This window comes from Drosophila takahashii, chromosome X (assembly GCF_030179915.1).
Source record: "Drosophila takahashii strain IR98-3 E-12201 chromosome X, DtakHiC1v2, whole genome shotgun sequence".
NCBI lineage: Eukaryota > Metazoa > Arthropoda > Insecta > Diptera > Drosophilidae > Drosophila > Drosophila takahashii.
The window spans coordinates 11794857-11818323 of record NC_091683.1 but is presented as its reverse complement, the minus strand read 5'-3'; the positions used below and the strand labels follow the sequence as shown (position 1 = coordinate 11818323).

At 44.7% G+C, this 23467-nt stretch overlaps 5 protein-coding genes across 5 annotated transcripts; 3 read left to right on the top strand and 2 right to left on the bottom strand.

Moving 5' to 3' along the window:
• Nucleotides 1–83: 83 nt before the first annotated feature.
• On the top strand, nucleotides 84–1284 carry Rtca (RNA 3'-terminal phosphate cyclase). The gene has a single exon (XM_017140207.3). It carries the CDS (start codon nucleotides 196–198, stop codon nucleotides 1282–1284), a length of 1089 nt encoding a protein of 362 aa, XP_016995696.2. The 5' UTR covers nucleotides 84–195.
• On the bottom strand, nucleotides 1277–2346 carry LOC108056422 (tRNA (guanine-N(7)-)-methyltransferase). Its single transcript, XM_017140208.3, has 4 exons — nucleotides 2138–2346; nucleotides 1662–2082; nucleotides 1502–1603; nucleotides 1277–1446 (listed from the first exon to the last, which is right to left on the bottom strand). The coding sequence occupies exons 1-4, from the start codon at nucleotides 2299–2301 to the stop codon at nucleotides 1342–1344; spliced, it is 792 nt and encodes a 263-aa protein (XP_016995697.2). The 5' UTR covers nucleotides 2302–2346; the 3' UTR covers nucleotides 1277–1341.
• A 472-nt stretch (nucleotides 2347–2818) lies between these two features.
• LOC108056399 (DNA damage-regulated autophagy modulator protein 1) lies at nucleotides 2819–4097 on the top strand. Its single transcript, XM_017140179.3, has 3 exons — nucleotides 2819–2997; nucleotides 3068–3189; nucleotides 3266–4097. Exons 1-3 carry the CDS (start codon nucleotides 2933–2935, stop codon nucleotides 3817–3819), a joined length of 741 nt encoding a protein of 246 aa, XP_016995668.2. The 5' UTR covers nucleotides 2819–2932; the 3' UTR covers nucleotides 3820–4097.
• LOC108056395 (cyclin-L1) lies at nucleotides 3968–6040 on the bottom strand. Its single transcript, XM_017140171.3, has 3 exons — nucleotides 5307–6040; nucleotides 4443–5255; nucleotides 3968–4380 (listed from the first exon to the last, which is right to left on the bottom strand). The coding sequence occupies exons 1-3, from the start codon at nucleotides 5915–5917 to the stop codon at nucleotides 4128–4130; spliced, it is 1677 nt and encodes a 558-aa protein (XP_016995660.2). The 5' UTR covers nucleotides 5918–6040; the 3' UTR covers nucleotides 3968–4127.
• Nucleotides 6041–6420: 380 nt separating this feature from the next.
• Unc-76 (fasciculation and elongation protein Unc-76) lies at nucleotides 6421–23266 on the top strand. The gene is made up of 5 exons (XM_017140177.3): nucleotides 6421–7464; nucleotides 20398–20867; nucleotides 20928–21143; nucleotides 21207–21296; nucleotides 21363–23266. Exons 1-5 carry the CDS (start codon nucleotides 6884–6886, stop codon nucleotides 21443–21445), a joined length of 1440 nt encoding a protein of 479 aa, XP_016995666.2. The 5' UTR covers nucleotides 6421–6883; the 3' UTR covers nucleotides 21446–23266.
• The last annotated feature ends 201 nt before the right edge of the window (nucleotides 23267–23467 follow it).

Genomic DNA, 23467 nt, shown 5'->3' with positions numbered 1-23467 from the left:
TTACACTCTGGCCAGTGATGCCGGACTAGTTCGAAACTGGCGCGCTTTCAGTGGGACCCCAGTGGTCGGGCGTTTCAAGCTAAGCCGGCAACGGGCACACTGAGAAGTGCCGGTCCAATTGGAATCCAATGGGATGGAGGCAAATTTCCTGACAACTTGAAAGAAAAGCAGCCGGAAAAGCGACAAGTCGTGAAAATGGACGACAAGGGTTTCGTGGAGATCGACGGCTCCTACCTGGAGGGCGGCGGGCAGGCGCTGCGCAACGCCCTGAGCCTCAGCTGCATCCTGGGCAAGCCGGTGCGCGTGACCAAGATCCGGGCGAATCGCCCCAAGCCGGGACTCTCCCACCAGCATTTGCACGGCGTGAACCTGCTGCGGGACATCTGCAACGCCGACGTTGCAGGCAACACGCTGCTCTCCACCGAACTCGAATTCACGCCGCGCACCATCCGGGGCAGCACGTACCGCGTGGAGACGCACACGGCGGCCAGCATCACGCTGATCTACCAAATGGCCCTGCCCGTCCTGCTCTTCGCCGGCCGCCCCTCCCGCCTGTTCGTCGCCGGCGGCACGAACGTGGCCTTCGCCCCGCCGGTGGAGTACATGCAGCAGGTGCTGCTGCCGCATCTGAAGCCCCTGGGCGCCTCCTTCGACCTCAAGGTGCAGCAGTACGGCTTCTATCCACGCGGCCAGGGCAGCTGCCAGCTGGACGTGCAGCCGGTGGAAAAGCTGAAGGCTGGGCAGTTCCTGGACTTTGGCCGCCTGCAGCTGGTCAGCGGAGTGGCCTTCACCGCCGGCCGTTTGCCCAAGAGCCTGGCGATCGACATGCAGCAGACGGCGCAGCGCGAGATCCATCGCCTCTTGCCGGAGATGCACGAGATCAGCGTCGAGGCGGTGAAGCATGCGCCTGAGAAGGCGCGCGACAACGGAGCCGGCATTCTGATGACGGCCCACACAACCGGCGGCTGCATCCTGGGCGCCGCTTCGCTGGGCCAGAAGCGAGTCGACGGGCAGGCGCTCGGCTCGGAGGCCTCCCTCCGGCTGGCCGAGTACGTGCGCAAGGAGATCTGCGTGGACGAGCACATGCAGGACCAGCTGATCATCTACATGGCCCTGGCGGCGGGCCGCTCGAGGATGCGCACCGGACCGCTGAGCAGCCACACGCGCACCGCCATCCATGTGGCCGAGCAGCTGGCCGGCGTCCGGTTCGAGGTGACCCTGGAGGCCGCCGGCCAGACGCTGGTCGAATGCGAGGGAGCGGGACAACTGAACGGGATGCTTTAACAATCGGTCTTTACTCTAAAGGCAATCTTAAAAATAATGTGGAGAATATACGCGGTGCTAGAGGCGCCGGAAAATGGCCAGGAAGTGATCGCCCTTGTTGCGCACCACCTTGGCGCCCTCCTCGCTGCTCTGGTATAGCTTGGGGGTGATGGGGTCGGAGTTCTGTGGGTTTAAACCGAGTGATTACTGAGTGACAAGCTGTGGCGATTCAACTTACGGCCTCCTCCTCGGTGAGACGCTCGTACAGCGGATGCTGCTCCATGTGCGCCACGATCCACTTGTGCAGGTCCTCCACGTCCGTCATGGTGTAAACCAGGCCCTTTAGTTAAGAGAGAGATGCTTTAGCTGGAACATCTCGATGGCAAAGGAACACTCACCCCCTTCCTGAGCACGTAGGCGTACTCGGAGAGCAGCGCCTGGTTGATGATGCGCCACTTGTGCTTGGCGCGCTTGAAGTGCGGATCCGGGTAGAGGAAGAACATCTTCTCCAGCTGGCCCTTGGCGAAGTAGTTGGGCAGATACTTCATGGCATTGGTGCGCAGGCAGGCGACGTTCTGGTAGGAACTTCCGCCTCCCGCGGCCACGCTCTTCCGCCGCAGCGCCGTGATGCGGTCCACCACGTAGTCGGAGACCTTGACGCGGATCTCCATGCCGATGGAGAGCTTCTCGGGGAACATCTCGCCCAGGGTGACCAGGAAGCCGCCGTAGCCGCAGCCGATGTCCGCGAAGCTCACCTGCTGGCCCGCCTGGATGCTCGGGTACAGGGCGCGCCAGTCCACATCCTCCGGACGGGCGGGACTGGGTGATAGATGGGGGATCAGTTTCTACTTCCCTTTGTGGAGGAGCTACTCACTAGTCGAAGCTGTGGTCCGCGATGGGATTCGAGTGCGCCCGCTGGCGGTAGAAGCGCTTCTGCGGCAGTCCCGTCACCGCCGACGTGGGACTCAGCACATCCGGCTCCTGGTTCTGGTCCTGATTCTGATCCTGATCCTGATCCTGTCCACCGGTGGCCACCATGGTTCCAAAGGAGAAGCGAGAGAGCGGAGCACGCACGTTGTGTCCGCTTTTGAAACGCACCAAAATATACTAAAACATACTGAACAGTATCTTTTGGTAACATCAAGGGCATTCAATAAATAATACTAGTACATAACATTTTAAAAATACTCTTATTTATTGGCGGAAAATAATAGTCTTGGAATGGTTAAAAAAGTTCCCATGCTTAAATTTTTGGCAACACCTTTTTTGTTTATTTTTTGGAAAAAATTTATAAAAATATACATTTTTAGGCTGAAATGCCAAACGATAGAGAATATTTTTACGAGTTCAACGAGGTAAAACAATCCATATTTGGACCAGAAATTTAGTTAAAATGCGATTTTAATATTTTCAAACCCTCACTTTGGCCGCAAAAGTGACAAAATCTCAACCCAAACATATTCAAATTTAACAACTGCATATTCGAGGAATGCCCCTAATGCCTTTAAAATACCAACACTAAATGCACTCCAGGCGGCTATAATCCAGTCAAACCAGCAGCACTGCGAAAGACCCAAACATTTGGATCCCTTGTTCGGTTTATTGCAGCGCAATTAAATAAGATACGCAGAAGTTTGTCGTGGACCCACAGCCACCCACAGCCACCGCGATGTCACAGGTTTATCTGCTGCCGGTGGCCACGTTCCTCATCTTCCAGGTGACCTTTATCGGCACGTAAGTATGGGTTGCTACTTGACCATTATCTCGGTTTGATTCATTATCTGGAGTAACCTCCGCTCCCCAGCTACATCTTCGCCGTGCTAGAGGGTCATGTGGTGCCCACGGTGCCCTACATCAGCGATGCGGCCACCTACTCGCCGGAGAGCTGCGTGTTCGGGCAGCTAATCAACATCGGCAGCGTGCTGTGTGAGTCCCCGGCATCTTATCTCCAGATTATGACTCATCCCTGACCAATTGATTCGCTTCCATCTTTTCCCCGCAGTGGGAATCACCATCTACGTGCGCTACCGCCAGGTGCTGCAGCTGTACGAGCACCATCCCGAGCTGGACGCCTCGGTGCTGCGCCAGAACCGGCTGGCCCTCTGGTTCGGCCTGGTCTCCTGCCTGGGCATCAGCTTCGTGGGCAACTTCCAGGAGACGAACGTGCGCATCGTGCACTTCATCGGCGCCTTCTGCTGCTTCGGCTGCGGCACCCTGTACTTCTGGATGCAGGCGCTCATCTCGTACCTCATCCTGCCCATGTCGGGCACTCGGATCTACGCCCATTTGCGGCTGGGCATGGCCGTCGTCTGCACGATCCTCTTCATCCTGCTGGCGGTCACCGGCGTGATGTCGCACATCCTGTTCAAGGGCCAGAATCCGCGCAAGTGGTATCCCTCCGACGGCGGCTGGTACTTCCACGTGGTCAGCTCCATTTCCGAGTGGATCATGGCCACCGTCTTCAGCTTCTTCATCCTCTCCTTCACGCAGGAGTTCCGCGACGTCTCCCTCTCGCATCCCCAGATCGCCCTGATGTCCTATGCGACCACCATTTAGAGTTATGATCTTGCGCTGGATTGGCCAGCGATTCCTCTGCCAGCTTCAACATTTTGTGTTTATTCCCAGGTGGCAGGAGCACTGCCTTCTAGTGCTCCTTCTCTGTCGGATTGCTGTGATATGCGCGAGGATTGGGACGGCAGACAGCTGCTTGATTGAGGAGCTATATTTATTGTTTACCCGAGTTCGTTTTTACAATATATATTAGAATTACTAGATCGAACTAATCGGTAGAAATAATCGGTAAATCTGTAAAATACAAATCAATTAAAATGAAAGGAGTGTTTGTTTTGTCTGTTAGTCAATCCCTAGCGCTTGCGATCCCTGGAGCGATCGCCATCCCGGTGCTTGTGGCCACCTCGGCTGCCTCCTCTCTCGCCTCCTCCCCTGCCTTCTCCTCCCCCGCCGCCGCCACTGTTGCGATGCGACGAGGAGGAGGAGTAGCGGCTGTGCTTGCCGGAGTTGCGATACTTGTCGCCGTCACTCACATTATTGCTGCCGCCGGCGTTTCCCGATCGGTCCTTCTTGGAGTAGTATTCAGAGCGTTCCCGCGATGATTTCCTAAGGGAGATTAATGGGATTAATTAACTGTCAAACTACTAGGATGGCCAGACAAAACCCACGTTTTCCTGTGCTTGCTGTGCGGCGAACTGGAGCGCGTGGGCGAGCGCGAGTAGTGGCGCGACTTCTTCTTGTGCTTCGGCGGCGACCGGGAGCGCGAGCGGGAGGATCGGCTGCGGTGGGACTTCTTGGTGCGCTCGCGACTCGGCGACCGGGACCTCGGCGAGCGGGAGCGCGGCGTTCGCGACTGGGTGCGCGTCCGGGAGCGCGAACGCGACCGCGAGTCCTTCTCGGGCGACTTCTCCGAGGGCAGCGGCAGTGGAATCGCCCGCTGGATGAAGCCGCCCCACGCATTGTGCGACCCATTGTTGCGGTCCACCGTAATTACGGCCGGCGGCGTGTTCGCCTCCTTCGTCTTGTTGCGCGCATCGATGTAGCGCTTCTTCAGCTCGTCCACGGCTGCCTCCAGCTTCTCCACCACCGGCTTGGAGCGCGTGTACAGCTCCATCACGCGGTAGCAAATGTCCGTGATGTCCGCCATCGGCACGCGGAAGACACCAAACCAAGTGGGACTGTTGGGCAGCGGTATGTTCAGCTTGCGGGCACTCAGGTAGATGCAGGCGCAGGCTATCGCCTCCGGCGTGTAGCGCATGAAGACGTCCGTGCGCAGCGAGTCGTTCATGAAGTTCCAGGAGAGCTGCATCAGCTTCTCGTGCTTCTCGTACTGCAGCACCTGCAGGTACATCACGATCAGCTTGTGCGGGTGCTTCACGTGCACGCAGAAGCCCAGTTCCTTGAGCACGCGCCGCTCGGCCTTGATCACCTGCATCTTGAGGTTCGTGTAGTACGGGTCCAGCACCATGGGCGAGATCTCCCTGTGGGCAGAGTGGTTAGTATATATATGATTATGGACTAGAATCACTTACTTCTGGGCCCGCACCTGCTTGATGTGGTGGAACACATTGATCACGTCCCGGATGCGACGCGGCGCCTCCTCGATCTTGGAGGCCAGGCACACGCAGCTCATGGCCACCGTCTCCATGTTGTGGCGCACGAAGCTCTTCGAGTAGAAGAAGCGCTGGAAGAGCACCTGGCCGGTGGCCATGGCCACCTGCGGCAGGCGCAGCAAGATGCCCGCCGTCTGGATGAGCTCGCAGCCGAGTATGCGCAGGTCCTTCTCCGTCTCGTGGTCGAGTCCGTCCTGGCTGGACGGCGTCACGTCGATCTTGCCCTCGGGAATGAGGCTGTTCTCCAGCGTCAGCACGATGCGGTTGAAGAGTCGCGGATAGATCGGCTTGCTGGCGTCCGTCGGCGCGGCCACGCCCCCTGCTCCATCACCGGCTGCATCGGTCGCTCCTTGGCCAGCGGCACCTCCTCCTCCTCCACTGCTAACTACATTGTTGTTGTTCGAGATGTTGACGCTGTTCGAGTGGAGCGAAGTCACCGTGGTCAGCACATTGGTGATCGTCTCCACCGTCAGCGAGGTGGCTGTCACCGTTGTGTGGACCACAGCGGCGCCGGCCCCGCGGCTGGCCATTCGTGTCCGGAGTCCACGTTGCGCGATTCACCACGTAGAGCGTTTATTTTTATGTTTTACTTGTCAATTTCGTTCTTTTTTAGCGCACGGGAAAGCGATAACGGGAGGAATGATACTTTCGAGCTATCGGTATCGGTATCGCTGACGTGGCCACCTAGTTGCTTTTGATAAGGTCCTAAATTAGGAACGGGTTCGTGTCAAAATAAGGGGTTGATGTATAAATAAGGGGTTGTTGTATAAATAAGGGGTTGGTGTCTAGATAAGGGGTTGGTGTCTCGACTGCATGACTGGCGTTGCCACGTAGTCTGTATTAATAATGTCCTAAATAAAACCTCAAAAACATTACTTTACTTTATTTATTTCCCAAATTAGGGGAAAATGTCGTCTCCAGTTACGGTCACACAACTCTTTCAGTTGATGACAAAAACATCGATTGCGGCAAAAAACATCGATATCCAGAAAATTTTAAATCGATGTTTTAATCGACCTTCCTCTACCTCTAGACCACCTCTAGACGAATTTTAGTTTTGAAAAGAGAAAGAAGTGCAGTCGCTAAATAGAAAAGATTATTTTGTAAAAACAAAACATTAGCAGCCGAGCGCGACAGAGTGTTGGTGTGATTTATTTTTTTATTGTTTGGTGTTTTTATTGTGCCCGAAGGCAAGGAAAAACAGACGAAAAGTCGAGCTGAGTGGAGTCCAAGTGGAAACAGAACCAGAATCGGAATCAGTCCAATTGGAGTTTCCCGGAGTCCAGTTTTCCGGGGCATTTCCCCGCTCAACCCCCAACGACCGAGCAGCCGTGATTTAGGGGTTGCAAAATTTTTGCAGCCAATTCGGAAAAGTCGCAGGCAAGGAGGAGGAAAAGTGTGTGTGCGTAGAAAATAAGGGAAGCGCGCAATTGGAAACACCGAGTTCGGAAGGGGAGTCCTCCGCCGAATCCTTGAGAGAATCCCTTTCGCGTGCCATGCGTGACCTCGGCACCAAAATGGCCGAGCTAAAATTCGAGGCTCCGTTGGCGAAGTTCGAGGAGACGGACGAGTGGGGCGGCTGCGACTTCATCTCGAACCAAAACGCCCTCAACGACACGCTCAACCTGAATCTGAAGGACAACTCCACCGGCGGCGGCGGAGGCGGCGGCAAGCCGGACGCGGCCAAGCTGCGTCTCCTGGAGGACGCGGTCCGCGATGCTCACGTAAGCAAGAACGGAGGAGGAGGAGGAGGAGGGGGAGCAACCGGAGCTGGCTCCATCAGTCCCAACTGCAACACGCTGCAGGGCGGCGGATCGGTCTTGGATCTCGGCCTGTCCGACGTCGGATTGGTGCCCGGCGAGGGCGCCGGCTCCGGACTGGACGGACTGGAGAAGCGCTCTTTGGCCGCCGGCGACCATGTGGACAACTTCACGGAGACCTTCGGCGGCAGCCTGGAGGATCTGGTCAACACGTTCGACGAGAAGATAACCAAGTGCTTCGGCAACTACGAGGAGAACGTCGAGGAGCTGGCTCCGGTGCAGGTGCGCAGCCAGGAGGAGATCATGAACGAATGCCAGTGAGTGTTTTTCCAGGGATTATAATAGATAAAGTTTGGGTTTAATAAAAATAATACGGAAATTAAGCATAGATAGATAGATTCCTCGGGTACTTGCGAGTATCTGATGTCATGCTATCATTACTAGGTAATACTATATACCCCAAATATAATAAGGATGCCGCATGCGACAATTCCAATCCTAGGGTTATGTAAAGTGCATTCCGCGATGTTTTGGGTTTCTGTGCTTTCGTGTCTATTGCGACGCTGCGGGTGGCAAGTGCGCATGCTCCTCAGACCGCTACCCCAGTACCCCGTAGCCCCTGACCCCTGACCCCCGACCCCCGGTGCCCCCTGGTAAACCCCCCCCTCCGAAATGGCCGACTGTTTCAGGCCCGGCGCCACATAACGACGTAATCCTGCCCGAAACGGGGAGGGTGGTTGCTGCTTTCTTGTTGGATCGATAAAAGTGCCAGGAGTTTTCGCCGTTCGCTGTTTTCATCTGCTATTTCGGCGACTGTTGCGCTTCGTTACTAGAAACCGAAATTTGGAAATGATTCGAAAATGCTTAGTTATAATCATATAAACATTTACAAATAGATGCGCAAGAGGCACCCTGTAAACAGCCGTAGTACCGCTGCACTCGTAAGCCCCATTATAATCCACTGATCCACTTATGTCGAGGAAGCGACAATCGCACAAAATGGGCGGCTGGGGTGGGGGCAATAAATCATTTTATATCCAGTGGCCAGATAAACACTTTACGGGGCATTAGCCAGGGAAATCGGAAAGGAGATTTTAGCTGGGGATGGAAGCTGGTGAAAGGGGGTTGAGTTAAGGTTTTCCCAATAAGCAGCTTCACTTTCCAGCTCTCGGAGATTCGACTTCCAAGTCGAATGCAAATCCAGCAAAAATCCAGAGAAGCAAAAAACAATAATACTACATATATGACTGTCTTTCCTTCTCTTTTCCTCTTGGCTGACATCAGCCATAAATTTGATAATCGCGTGCACACCCGCGATCCATGTGTGTGTGTGTGTGTGTTTACGAGCGCAAATACTAACTCACATCCTGTGCAAATAAATAAACACACAGTGGACCTTCGCTAAGGGATACCCAGAAATTATAGTTAAAAGTTCTTAAAAGGAAATTATATCTTCGGATTATTTGGGACTAATGAAATAGGCATTCAAATTATTGAGATTATTTAAAACCCACCTAAGATTTGTATTCTTTCCAGCACTTAAATGCGTTCATGAAGTTACTTATTCACTGTACGCCAATATATTGTTATCCACATGTGTGTCCAAAATATTTGGACGAATTAAGATGCGGTGATCGAAATTCCAGCTACAAATTGCACAAATGGAATGAATAATCATTTATATGTACGTATATGTATGTAAATCAGAATGAATAACTCGTTGACTTTGCCTTTCCACCGTGATTCTTCTTTAACCTCCATGGAGAGGCTGTACCCTTCAGAACCCCTTCCCCTTCTATCCCCCTCCCCTCCTCCTGGAAGCCCAAGAGCCTGAGAGCCTGGAAATGTGTAGAGATGACAAAACTCTGCAGCAGCGCAGTCAACCGAAGTCGTTCGCTCTGCTGCAGTTTGTCTTAATTGCGTTTTTTCATTTTACGACTATTCATTGCCACCGCTCTCACCTTGTTTCCCCTCTCCCTCTTCCCCACCTTCCTGCGCTCCCCCTCTCTTTCGCTCCCACACGAGTGCATCTTGTGCTGCCCAACTAACTGTCACTGCCTTTGTTCTCTTTCTCCCTCTCCGTGAAGAGGGTATCATGGGTATGTTGGACCAAGAGGTGTTTATATTATTAATATTTTAGATTTAACTAAATTAATTCAACAAAAATATATAATATTCCTTGAAAAATTACCCAAAATACCATCTCTCAAAATAGTTATTTATCACTTTTAATACCAATTTTCACTATCAAATAAGGGGTATCGATTAGTCTAACCCTGATGCCGAGTGCTAATGGTTTGTTCTTGTGTGTCGGCGCGTTAAACGCCACTGCAAAGCCAACTCAACGCCCGATGTCAATATTTACCTTATTTAATAATGATTCGGTGGAAATAGTGCTGAGTGCGTTTGCCGATGGGTCGAAGGTCGCTCCATTGTTCCAGTCCAGTCCCTTTCCTGGGAAATACTATTGCACCTCCTCCGTTTCCACCTCTTTTAGCCAAGTTTTCAACTGCATTCCGCTCTGATTAGTGGCAGCTGCTCCAAGGACGAAGTTCAGTTCGAGCGGAAAAGTTGCGTCAAAACGGAAAAGCTCTTGGCAGCTGGACAAGAAGAAGACTGCAGTAAAGCTGGAAAAGAAGAGGAGAAAAGGAAATTAGAAAATGTATAGTATAGATTTCGGATAACTAAGATGGTATACCTATTCCATTTCAAATACACTATGTTTAAAACGGAATTATAATATGTATATCTCAATAGTTAGGACCCCTTTTTGAGGGTATATTTCGTACTTCGTAGCACAGGCACGATTAGTAATCGTAATCGAGTGACCATATGCCAAAAACGGTTGGGGTTTATGGCACATATAAAATTCGCTCCATATGGCCAGCATTCTTCCGGTTCTGCCCGGTTCGTTTGGGCTTCTTTCCTTCTTTCTTTCGAACCCGAAACACGCGACTTGGCCGAAAAGGTGCCGATGGCGATTTCTTGCTCATAACTGGCGACCCACTTTTGCCATTTGGCCAAGTCCCCAAGACCTCAATCGATTCCTGTTTCGCAGCGGGGTTCAATGTCCTGCATCCTGGAGTTGTCGTTACTTTGGGCGTGCACAAATTGCAGCCTACGATGGTATTAATTATTTAAAAAATTTATTTTTTTCAATTTTTTAAAAAAACATTAAAATGATATTTGCCCCAGTTTGACTGCTAAACATGTCATCTTGAAATTGAGTATATCTTTCGCGTATTACCCAATAACGATCATCTTTTTTACTGCATTTTCCAAGTTGATCGTAAGCATTATTACCTGTGCAGCGAAGAAAAAAACTTGTTCGCAACCAAATACGGCAAATGCCAAAAGCCGCCTCGTTTTCTCATGGCCAGCTTGCTTTTTGATCAGGGGGCTCAGGTGGATCCAGCGAGGAAGTCGGACTGAAGAGTGCGATCTATTAAACCATTCGGTTATTAATTGACCACACGCAACGAAACCACTCGACACTCGGGATCTTACATCAGAGCAAACTCATCGGGCTGCAGCTAAACAAATGCCAAAGCGTTGATTGCTCTTAATTGGTATATGGCATATGGTTATATGGTATTTGGTATTCGGTTAGGGAACCTGTTGACGGGTTTCAGGCCTTCTACGACCATAAAATCTTTTCGTTCTGAAGAATTAAATAAACCATTTACTATAACTATGAAACTAGCTAAAAGCCACGGAAAATACTATAATATAATATTCCATTTAATTGAATTTACAATCCAATTTAGATGCGAATGCATTCGACCTTATAATAAAGCTAACCATTTGGGTTCATTGGCTGGTAATTGCAGTATTAGCCAAGGAGCTGCTTTCACTTAGCCGAAACTTAAGCCTCAAGAACTCGAGGACTCGAGGGCAGCCAATGAACTGCATGGTAATCAATTAGGAGGGGTCTCTGCTATAAATAATCGGATGTGAGTGCGGCGGGGGATGTTTTGCTTTGGCTGGGGGTTGGTTAACGGGACACGGCCTAGCGGGCAAAATAACCGCCCTCTGACATGAGTGGCGAATAAAAAACAATAATAAAACTTGTGCACTGGGGAAATAGTTGTAGGAAATAATAAGGATATAATATAAAGTACGGACACAGAAAAAGTCGTAATAAATTTTTTATAAAAATAGGAATAATGTGATTTTATGGCTTATTCATATTTCCCATGAGTAATTTCAATAGTAAGCCTCAAGATTTTCTCTGCGTGTGGCGATTGCGACAGGAATACTAGTCGGGTAGTTCCGTATCCGCTGGATGAGTCATGCCGACAACGTGTCGTATGCGTGTTTTGGGGGAGAAAGAGGGCGATGGCGCTGAATATTTATCAATTTGAATGCATTAAAGTGGGCAGAAGGAACTGAGGGCCGGGGTGGAAATTGCATGGGTGCCATTTCCTGGCCACAACGACTTCTCGGACCCGGCCTTTAGGTTTAGGGGTTGACTGCAGGCGAAAGGACGTTAACCTTTTCGGGCATTGTTTTGTGAGGCGTCGCCCGGGGACACCAAACTATACTATGCACCCAAAAAAAAACCCCCCTAAAACCTAATTGCCAGACCTAACCTCACTCAATTTGCCAAGGAGAAACTTTCGGGGGCGCCAATCGAATATTAGAAGCGTCTGACTGCCATCGAAGAGATATATCTGATGACTAATCCGGCACAAGGCAGGAGCCCTTACAATATTACATCATCAACAATAACAGGGCAAACAAAACAGAAATAACATTTGGAATACAGTCAAGGACAAAGCCCAGGGAAAAGAGAGAAAAAGTTATGAGGAAAAGCGGGGTGGTGAAAGAGAGTTAAGTGTGGGTATTGTATAATTGAGCCAAGTCCTCGCTGGGGAATCTCCTCAATCGGAATCTGATTCTTTGTATCTGCAACTGCAACTGCATCTGCATCTGCAGTTGGCACTGAATTGAGAGAGTGGGAAGTGGATATGATGCCCCAAGGATGCGCCAAGGATGCTCCGCCAACAGACGACTCATAAAAGAGTCCTTGAAGCCAAAACAACAAAGGATGTCGCCTGCGGGGGCGACTGTCTGCCGTTTGTTTGAATAACTCTTTTGCATAACGTGCTTACTTGACATCCCGGGAATGTTACGTGTAAAAGTATGAAAGAACCCTAGGAAAACTGATATTATTTACTAGGGTTTTACAAGAATCTATCGTTATCCCAAAAAGTAATTATACTAAACTTTAACTAACTGATTAAATGATTTCTGCGAATTGAGATCATATGTGGGGAATGAATACATTCATTCCTAGTCTTCTTCTTCTTCTTCTCCTTCCCGCAATCTCCGCTTCACAGTAAGCTGATTCTCCGCGGTCGTTGCTTCTTCTTCCACCACTATAATACCACTATAACTACCATATAGACCATATAGACACGATGTACAGTATGTATGTGTGCTATGGGTTTTTGTTTTGTTTGCATTTTTGCTGTTATTTGTTTATGGGCCACATAACTGGCAGCATTTTCTTCTGCGGTTTCGGACGCTGTTAGATTGCCATGGAAAATGGAATATGGAATATGGAATGGAGGCCCAAACCGAAACCGAAACCAAAACCGAAGCCATAGATATTACCCAGTTTCTCGCTCTTCGCTCTTTCTCTTTCGCAGCTCTCTCGCGCGTTTTGTTAATGTTAATGGCCTATTTATACAAATACAAATTAATTATAAATTAATTTTGCCCAGGCACGCAAGAAAACAAAATGGCAAAACCTCGCTTAAAAGTGTAAATTATTTATTTTAATTTTTTTTATTTGTTTACACGAACAGACAGATCAGATGATATCAAAAAAAAGAGATTTTTTATGAAATATGAATGTAAAACTTGTAATTAATTTATATAATAATATGATAATATTATGTCTGGTTTTTTTTTGGGGTGATAACTTTGCAAAATTCATGATAGTTTTAAAATGTATATAACATTTTTCGAACTGTGTAGCCTTGAAACCAAATAGGAACAAACTCCCCCATCTCCTCCGCTATTCTCGCCGATGTCAATTCTCGTGTCCCCGATTCCGATTCTCCATTCCATCCATTAACACACAGCTCGTTTTGAATTTGGATCGACTATATAGGCTATGCTGTCCTGTGCCAACGCAAAGTGTGAACAGCCTAAAATTAGAAACACTTTGAAGTGTGTGCAAGACATGATTTTCCTACCTCTCGCCGTTGTTTTTTATTTTAGTTTTTACTTTGCAAGTGTGTGTTTTAGTTTGTGGTGGCTTTTTTATGTCCATGTATTCGTTGTCACAGTAAATATCTACAGCTGCGTTCAAAGTAATAGCAAAGGGCTTGTAAAAAAGCTTAAAAATATCAATGTATTCAAAAAAAGTAGTTGGAATAAAATCAGAAAAATACAAAACCAGGTTTAAAAAATTATATTCATTGTACTTTTCTAAGCCCTCTTAACTTGCGGTGCTACTATTTTGGCTCCAGCTGTGCTCATAGGTGGAAAACAAGCAGCACAAGGTCACCCTGTGATTTCCAAGGGACAGGGGAAAGGTGAAGGGAAAAAGCAAAAACTTTCACACTCCGCACAATGAACAATGTAAGACAGCACACAAAAAAAAGCCGACACCCCAAAATCTAACCGATTTACCTGTCTCACTCCCCGCTCCTCTCCGACTTCGGTTAGTTTCACTGGGAAAAATAATTAATACAAAAAAGGCTAGTTAATGTTATGTAAATAAGTCATTTCAACTCGTTTGGATGGTACCTCTTTTTGTATATATTTTTATTCATAGGAATTTAATTCCTTTTTTAATGTTTTTGGTGCCAAATTATTATTACCTCCAGATATTTGAAGAAAAAAACAGAACATCACCCAAAACTTTATATTCCATACAAATTTTAATTCAAGGGGTATGAAGTAGTCGCAAGTAGTCCAATCTGATAACTGCAAGTTGCCGAAAATTAAAAGTGCGATTGTTCAACGCGTTGTGCTTGAGTGAAAATACGTGTGAACGAACCTTAAAATACAAAACACCGAAATGAAGACAACAATAGCCGTCGAAACAAACAGCTTGGGAAACCTTTCCCTACTCTGAATTGGTATTTTCACCTATAGAAGCAGTATTATATCAAAGATCGGTTTTAAGTTTGCAAAGGAAATAATTCCCAAAATATCCGTCAATCTGGAATTATTACTGAATTACTATGAGAATCTTAATCTTAATCGTTTCTAGCTATCAGGCATTTTAGAATCTTCAAGCTTAAGTCTTGGGTCTTCATAACGGCATCTCCATATCATTATATTTTCCCCATTTCCCTTCGAAAGCCATAGAAATACCTACCAACCGTATTAGAAAGTTATTTCGCGGCGAAAAGACCCACCAAATAATTCATTTCCTATGAAATTCCAATTTGGTGGAAGTCAAAATAGAAATACGAAAATCAGGAAGAGGCAGCACCGAAAAATGCCAAGCACAATTATCTGAAAAATACAAAAAAAAACCTAAGCATAATAAAAGAGAGAGAAAAACAGTCAACACAGCGTGGGCGAAATGAAGCCAATTGAGTGAAAATAAAAGGGGGAAGGTGGGGGGACACTTGGACAGTTTGACTGATCGTGATCATCATCATGATCAACTACCATCACTACACTCATAAAAATAATTTTCTACATTTTAGAAAATTGCCCTAAAAAAATTTTCGCCCCTGAACTGAGAAAAATTTTCTATTTTCACGACAATTTTGCCATAAATTCAAGGCAGGTGACCATAAAAAAATATTTTTAGGGTTAATTTTTCTATTTTTCTAATAATTAGGGCGATTTTTTCGATTTGCTTCGATTTGACCTTTTCTAAATCCAACGGCGAATTGCCCTAATTTTTTTTCCAAAATCTGTCTAAATACAAGGGCGATTCGCCTTAAAAATCACTCCAAAAGTGTGAAATTCGGTAGCCCAGCGGTCTAATCACTAGCGCTTTCATCTTTGCTATATGAGGACTAAGGTCGTGGGGTTGTGGGTTCGAACCCTGTCTGATTCAACTTGATTTTTATTTATTTTTTTTTTTTTGTAAACGTTATAATACTAAGGACATTTTTTCGTCCGAATTTTAAATTAAAGTAGTCTTTAAACCTTAAAAACGTATGGGAGTTCTGAGTTAAAAGCATCTTTGTGTTTGCTGGCAAGAAAACGGGACTAATTGTCACAATCGTCAGGAAAAAATATACGGTTTAGTTGCCTTTAGTCAAAATATAACGTAGACCTCAAGAAAATAAGATGTCTGCAGAGTTTGTTCGTTGTCTTGCGCGATGGGTCTGTGGTGCAGCGGTAGGACGCTAGACTCTAAACCGAGAGGTCGTGGGTTCGATTCTCGCAACGACCAAAAAAAGTAAGTTGTTTTTTCTCCTCATATTTATTTCCCTAATTCGTTTACAAACATGATTTTTCAGTTCTATCGGCTGTGTTGTATAGATCGGGCCCCCCTCTTAACGCAGCTCCTATATAAGCTACACACCAATACAATAATATGAAACGGTGTCCTCCGACGGTGTTGTTTAATTAAAGCAGCAGTCCCAGAATATAGACGATTAAAAAAAAAACATGCTTCCCAAATTCAGTTAAGCATGCTCAAACACGATTTTTTTTAATTTGTCTAATTTTTTAGGGCATTTGCCTATAAAATCAGAAAATTCGCCCTTAATTTTAGAAAAATACACCTTAAAATTAGGGCAAATCACCCTAAAAACAGGAAAATATTTCTTATTTCAAGAAAAATCACCCTAAATTAAACCAAATTTCCATCGGGATTTTTTAGAAAATTTTTCTAAATACACGGGCGAATCGCCAGCGGATACGATTTATGGGCGATTTTCTAAATCCACGGGCGAAAAGTCAGTTTTTTAGGGCGATTTAGGGTAAAAATTTCTATGAGTGTACCACCACCATCATCATCGCCTTGGACGTCATCATGATCGGTTGGTTGGCTAATTTGTGCGGCGCTGATTCATCTCCCGGAGACACAAATTTATTTGGTTATCTAAGTGCACACAATTAAAATTCATTAAAATATAACCATTTCCATCATAAATTTCCATCAACGAAAATTTGTGGTTTTCTGTTGTCATTTCATTGCTGTTGATTTACCCTAAGCAAGTGGTTATTATAACTTTTTTAAGATCATCAGTTAATATCAAATATTTTAGTATTTATATTTTTCTTGCAACATTGATCTTAAGATCGTCTTAAGATCACATATACATTTTCGCATATCAAAAAGAGTATTTGAGCCTTCGGTTCTTGGGGCATTTTCGCCCTGCCCATTTTCATTTTTTCGTTATTAAATATGATGTTTATTTGTCCAAGTGATGAGCTCATGTTTCGTGGGGCGTTTTTCGAGACTAAAACTGCTAATTGTCGGACATTTGAACATGTGGCACCATTCCTAGCATTCGATTGTCAGGGTCGCCAACAGATAAGCGGCTCCCGAAAAGAGTTCAGTTTATGATAAGTGGTCGGTGGGCAGATCGCATCTTCATAATATATGAGGCTCGTAATTATAATCGCCGAGGGGTGCGGACAGTGTGGAGAAGTCTGCGGACTAATTGGCCAAGTCGATGATGGAAATTTGTGGAATGTGGAATGAATGGGGGCAGTAGCCGCAATCTGAATTGCTTGTCAGCGATAAGGAAATGAGTTGTGTGGAGATGAAGGCCCTCAGAAGAACAAGAAGATGGGAACAAAGAAGCTAAGGAGGTTCCTCATAAAAGAGGAAATCCAATTGAAATTAAATTTCTAGAAATTACTTATATTTAATTTCTAAAAATGTCATAAAAGCATAAAGGGGGATTCATTTTTGATATGATTAAAACACGGTCATTTCCCATTAGTTCTGAACCCCCGAATGCTGCCCACTCATCCGCTGTGACCCAAATTCCGTGACTGGACACACAAATGGTGATGTGTCAATTTTAGTGCGTACGAATCCACTTGATACCCGGCCATTTCCGAGTTAGATTAGCCGGGTCCGGGCTCGGCTACTTTCCGAATCGAAAGAGTTGTTCGTCCGCCGGAGTGAGTGCTCCGTAATTAGTGCGCTTTGATGGCAGTTTAAATATTCATTCGTTATCTGTCCGCCTCTTTGCCTCTTTGCCTCCTCATCTCCGGATCTCCAGCGACCAACCCAACAACATCATTGTGAGCTCCAAAAGTGTTGCCCACATCACAGACACGTAGAGCATTCATTGAAACACATATAGTATGCATGTATTCAGATATATGTATATACTATGTGGCGGCCTCGACACATACCGAACTGAGATAGAGATACAGCCCCTGCACTAGACAAATTCACATATTCATTAGTGTGCCCGTGCACTGCACAGTGCGTATCAAAAATGCATGACTAAGAGTCGAAAATTTAAAATTTTAATGGCCTATATATGTATATATATGATATATGTATAAATATTCCAATAAAAAAATCGAGAGTCATAAAGATAAATTCTGAATAATAATAGGAACATATAATTGGTTATTACATTTTTTAAACTAATGTATCATGACTAGAAGACAGTCTTCAAAATGCCCTATGCCTATGAAACGCACTGTTCGTACGAATATATTCGTTTACCTGACGCAGCCACCTCTTGAGCCCCCCTCTCACCGCCCCCCTCGACGCCCCTGGGCACATAATCATCCAAATAATCAGCACCCCCCGCGTGTTGTCACGAACAATTTATGCGCTCTGCTTGTTTCGCACATTTCTCATCTCTTCGGCTTTTATTTTCCACTTGTCTTTGTTTTTCTTTTGGCATCTGTTTTAGTTTCTTGTGTTTTTTTAGTTGTCTCGTTTTTGTTTTTATTTTGCAATATTTGCCAATGCTTCTGCATTCCTCAACCACCACGCATCGTTGTAATTGTTGCATTTCATATTTTGTAGATTTAAGCACAAAAAATTCCAGCGAAAAATCGAAATTTTTAGGGCTCCATAAGAATGACGGAGGCGGAATTTAAAAATAAACCTCCATTGTTGTCATAAAAAATATTTGTTCTTTCCGTGCGAAATGGAATGACGTACCCAAAAGGGTGCGTTGAATTTGGGGTCACCATAAAAACGGATTACTATCCATAGATATTACCGAATTCCGATGACTGTCGAATGGATCTTTCTAATATTGGTTGGTAAACTACTGGCCAGCCTTCTTAACCAAGATTTCCATTCAGGTACTCGTTTTCCACTTAGCTTTTCTCTTCTCCCCCCAATAATAGACCCACCGATTCGAAGTGACTCATCTTCAACTAATCAGCAAAGTGCAGTCAATTGCCTGGCAATGTAGAGCATGAATAATTATGGGGAAAATCTGCTGGGGGCATGGGCGGATCCACGGGGATATCACCCGCCAATCAGGAGAAAAAAAGAGGAATATTAAAAAAAAAAATAATTCGTTTTTTGACCATAAAAATGGAAATATTGATTTAAAGTATGGATTGTCATACCTTTCTGAACTCGTTATTAAATTTCCTAACGGTTGGCATTTAAATCAGAAATTTTTTTATTTTTTCATTTTTTGGAAAAAAATATGATGTACCCCCTTATAAAAAAATGGAAAATTGGCGAAAATTGTATCTTTCTAAGATCACCCGGAAAGTGTCATGGATTTATTTATTATGTTGTTATCTGTTCAAAACAGTATGTATTTTTGGTGTAAGGTCATTTTTGGCCGAGTTACAGTAAAAAAACCAACAGGAAAAAATTCAAATTTTTACAAAAAATCAAAATTTTAATTTTTTACAAAAAAATAATTCGTTTTTTTACCATAAAAATCATAACGCGGATCCACGAGGGTAAAATGGGTGATATTTCACCCCCACTCAGAAAAAAGAAAGGAAGTTTGCTATTCAAAAAGTATGCAAAAAATAAATTGTTCTGATATCACCCCCCACAACAAAAACCTAGATCCGCCACTGGCTGGGGGGCAATTAAATGATTGGCAATGATCATGAAATTTGATAGCAAATGTGCCAGCAAACTCAAAGCAGACAAACTGTCTGACTGACAAACTCTGTTGTATCTGAATCTGTATCTCTATCTGAACATTATGTGGGCTCATTGCCAAAGGCCAAGGGAATTGCCAGGGGAAGATTACAGTGAAATATGTACAAAGTAAATTAGTTCCTCTAAAGTTGTCTAATTTTTGATAATTAAACGAAAATCTCAAACTTATAACTGAGGTTCTTATAGCTAGGATCCTAAAACTGTATATATTTTCTTAATTTGAGAAGAGATCTCAAAAAGTTCAACTTACCGAAGTGCGACTGTATGTTTATACGAAACTTCCCCATTGACATTTGCCTCCATAATCCGAGATGCAACTGCAACTGCCTCATTATCTTCGGAAACGATGTGCATGATTGCCAGAGAGGCGATTTGTCAGATGCTTGGGCCCTGAAAAGAAAACAGAAAGAAATGAACGGAAAATATAAGAAAAGCGTGCAGCACTTGCTAGTTTATTGTGCCAGTTTTTCCCACACTCGCATAAAGTCCAATAAAGTGCAGGCTCTCCAGTTTTGTGGGTGGCGACAAGTACATGGAACATTTGTCGGTCCAAATGAGCATTTCCCCGCGGGCGGAAAATCCGTGGAAATTGTGTGGCCAAGAGGTGCCAAGAACTGTGCAAAGAATGGCAGGATGATGAAAGGAAAAAACTCATTACTGGCTAGTGAGGCACTCCAATAAATGGCGTTTCTTTCAGCGTGCCACATAAATCTTGAAGAAAGCCTTGAGCTCTGCGACTTACAGAAGCCGTTTTGCTGGTTAAAAAAGGTTTTTGAAATCGAGATTCAATGTTTTGAAGGTTTTTATAAACGTTCTAAGCTTCAATAGAGATTAATGAAGCTTTAAACAGAAAACTTTAAGCTAAAATCTTGATATCGGGGTCACCAATCCAACTATAATAAAAAATAAAAATATAACAATTTAGTAGATTTTACAAAAAATATATATCTTCATTATTTTTTAATTTATAGGTACTTTGGTTATTTTCGGGTGATATCTAAACCTTTTACCTTTCCCCTTTATAAATAAATCGGGGTCACCAATCAAATTATAATTTAAAACAAATATTATTAATATTATAAATCAGCAAATTTTAAAAGCAATATATATATTTTGATTATTTTTCAATTTATAGGTACTTTGGTTATTTTCTAGTGATATCTAATCTAATACCTAAACCTCCTAACCTTTCCCCTTCCAGAATGTGGTGGACCATCACTGGCAACTTCGGCAACATTCTGCCCATCGACTGGTCCAAGTCGTACACCCGTCAGATGCACATGCCCACCCTGAATCTGGGCCAGAGCCACACGAAGCAGCAGCAGCAGATGCGCAACCAGCAGCAGCAGCTGCAGAGCCAGAGCCACCAGGCGTATCCACAGAGCAACGGATTGGGATCGGGATTGGATGCCCAGACTCCCGGCGACGAGTTCAACGACTTGGCCAGCGAGGACGAGGCGGTGGCCAATGACCTGGACATGCACGCCCTCATCCTCAACGGGCTGAACGGGGATCTGGACGACCAGCCGATCAAGACGGTGGAGGAGGTGATCAAGGAGATCGACGACATCATGGACGAGGCCGAGAGTCCGCTGGAGGAGCCGGACAACTGCGATTCGGAGGTGATTGAGAAGGCGCGCGAGGTCCTGGGAGCGCCCCTCTATGCGGAAAGTGAGTAGTAAACCATATAGACTATGGCTATATAATTCTACATTATAATATTCCCCGCAGAACTGCAATATCTGACCACGACACAGCTGAACGAGCTGTACATGGAGATGGAGGTGCTGATCCAGGAGCTGAGCGAGACCCTCATCAACGAGCTGGCCCTGCGCGATGAGCTGGAGTTCGAGAAGGAGCTGAAGAACTCCTTCATCTCGCTGCTCCTGGCCGTCCAGAACAAGCGGCGGCAGTATCATGTGGAGAAGAAGCGCGGCAAGTTCCAGGGTGGGTTTTAAATCAGAGTTTAAACCTCCGAAGATCTTTATGTAGAATTATAACACATCACAGGTCCCGAGCCCAAGTACTTGACCACTGTCATTCCGTATCACCTGGAGAACGGCACGCCCAACAATCAGTCCCTGCAGGTCCTGATCAAGAGTGAGTATTTGTAGAGCCTTTAAGAGCTATTGAAAGGCTTTCTAACTACCAACTTTACCTCTGCAGTTCTCAAGGCCATCAACGAGGACAGCCCCACAGTGCCGGCCCTCCTCACGGACTACATCCTGAAGGTGCTCTGCCCGACATAAGGAGGCTTATCTTCTCTATCTCCCTGTCTGTGTTTATACAATTATGCCGTGCATCTATATACAAATTGCATACACACACACAACACACATAATTTAATGATTAGTTTGTACTTTAAATTATTGTTTAAAGAATCCCCAGGGATGTCTTACCCATCACCAGAAGTCTCTTCTTTGGTCGATCCAAAATGATAGAACAAAATATGCAACAAAATATACATGTAATACATCTATAGACACCTATATATATATATATGATATATAAAATATTTACGGAGAGCGCGCTAAGGAGGGAATAAGCCAGTCCTCCCAATAATGGCAATAATACTCACTTCTCCGATCCTCCGCCGCCGCCTCTCTTTCTCCCAGAAACCAGAAACTAAAGAGCATTATTCGTATTGTTATACAGCTGACTCCAACTAAGCTTAACTTATAATATTACGTATATGATAAATGCAACTGGCAAATGCAAAAGCTTCGAATATTTCATCTATGTGTGTAATATGCAGATCGGAAACCATATATTGCTTGCATTTTGTTTGCCCAGCTTAAATGTATCTGTATCTGTATCTGTGTGTTCGGCCGCCAATCCAATCCCTAGTTTGTACAATAAGTAACTTGCGTGTAATATATAACTTGATAACTCGATTGTAAGAGGTGTCTGGCCCCCGGGAAATCCGCCGTTTCCAAATGTGTTCCGAGTGCAATTTGTATCATTTGAGACGGGCATCAGAATCAGAATAAGAATCAGTCGAAGTAATTGTTTTCGCTTCGCTTTAAGTTTTACTTTTACTATACCTAATTTACACATTTTTATTGTTTTTCGAGGCCATAAAACGCGTTCTGTTTTGTTTAATGTAAATGAAGGAAACACAAATTTAATTTTAATTTGCATAGAAAACGCTGTGTTATTTACTTTTACCAAACAAGCATATATACAATTAATAATAATAACTATAAAAAAATAAACAAAAAAATAGCTAAAAATCAGTCAGGCGCACAGTGCTCTTCTTTTTATTATGATTAACGATAAATCGATCTTTTTTCTTTACCTTCTAAGCTACCAGTCACACTAACAAGGCAAACTTAAAAAGATTAACGATAAACGAGTAAGGAGAATTAAAAGTATAAAGCATACATACTTATATGAAGTTTCATCAAGTCAAGTCCAAAAAGAACCACACTTATATCATGTTTCACATCTCACAAGACAAAAATCGAATGGAAAAGAAGCTGAAAGGGCGAAAAGCGAAGAGGAGTTCGAAATTTCCAACCCATTTGATCGGCTCTTCAAGTAGAAGATATTCGAATCACATCTAATGCAAATCTTAGGTACCTTTGTTAGTAAACGATATGCAAGACATACCTAAAAATCCAAGAACCTATATAAAAGACAAAAGACAAAATACACACAAGAGAAACTGCATAAATGTTTACGACTCCATATACAAAATATAAATGTATATCAAATATGGTCGCGCTTTATAAATCAAAAGAAAACGTATTTACTAAAACGCTAAACTTTAAATGGAATATGACTTTTTTAGGTCTCTGCAAAGTAAAACAAAAAAACAAAAACAAAGGCTATATAAATCATATAATATGATACAAAATTAAGAAGGAATCCCCTAACTGTACGTGTATTTGTAAATTATTTGAAGAGTCCATGTTAAAGTCGAATGAAAAACAAATAAATGACAGCCTAGAATGGAAATTATATTTATTTGATAAATTAGTAAAAAGAGAACACAAAATACATAGTTCTATGTACAATGGACAAACCGAAAAACTTTTAAATTGCTTGAATAAAAAGAAGAAAAACTATTTACTGGCAGTTGGTGTTTGGGAGGGTTAATATGGAATGGTTTGGATTTCCTGGTTCTGGTTTACTTTTCCTTCAGAACAATTAATGTAACGGAAACTTAGAAAGTGTTGCATAACGTTTCGGAACTAACGGTATGCGAAGGTATTTTCATTTTTTAAATCTAGCATATCTATGGTTAGGGTCCTCGCTAAACGTGCACC

Coding starts and splice junctions, on each gene's coding strand:
- LOC108056395 (XM_017140171.3), bottom strand. CDS start 5,917: ATGGCCAGCCGCGGGGCCGGCGCCGCTGTGGTCCACACAACGGTGACA. Junction 5,256..5,306: donor AAGCAGGTGCGGGCCCAGAA/GTAAGTGATTCT, acceptor CTCTGCCCACAG/GGAGATCTCGCCCATGGTGC. Junction 4,381..4,442: donor CACAGCAAGCACAGGAAAAC/GTGGGTTTTGTC, acceptor AATCTCCCTTAG/GAAATCATCGCGGGAACGCT.
- LOC108056422 (XM_017140208.3), bottom strand. CDS start 2,301: ATGGTGGCCACCGGTGGACAGGATCAGGATCAGGATCAGAATCAGGAC. Junction 2,083..2,137: donor GCGGACCACAGCTTCGACTA/GTGAGTAGCTCC, acceptor TCTATCACCCAG/TCCCGCCCGTCCGGAGGATG. Junction 1,604..1,661: donor CCTACGTGCTCAGGAAGGGG/GTGAGTGTTCCT, acceptor TCTTAACTAAAG/GGCCTGGTTTACACCATGAC.
- Unc-76 (XM_017140177.3), top strand. CDS start 6,884: ATGCGTGACCTCGGCACCAAAATGGCCGAGCTAAAATTCGAGGCTCCG. Junction 7,465..20,397: donor GAGATCATGAACGAATGCCA/GTGAGTGTTTTT, acceptor TTCCCCTTCCAG/AATGTGGTGGACCATCACTG. Junction 20,868..20,927: donor AGCGCCCCTCTATGCGGAAA/GTGAGTAGTAAA, acceptor TATTCCCCGCAG/AACTGCAATATCTGACCACG.
- Rtca (XM_017140207.3), top strand. CDS start 196: ATGGACGACAAGGGTTTCGTGGAGATCGACGGCTCCTACCTGGAGGGC.
- LOC108056399 (XM_017140179.3), top strand. CDS start 2,933: ATGTCACAGGTTTATCTGCTGCCGGTGGCCACGTTCCTCATCTTCCAG. Junction 2,998..3,067: donor CAGGTGACCTTTATCGGCAC/GTAAGTATGGGT, acceptor TCCGCTCCCCAG/CTACATCTTCGCCGTGCTAG. Junction 3,190..3,265: donor CAACATCGGCAGCGTGCTGT/GTGAGTCCCCGG, acceptor TTTTCCCCGCAG/TGGGAATCACCATCTACGTG.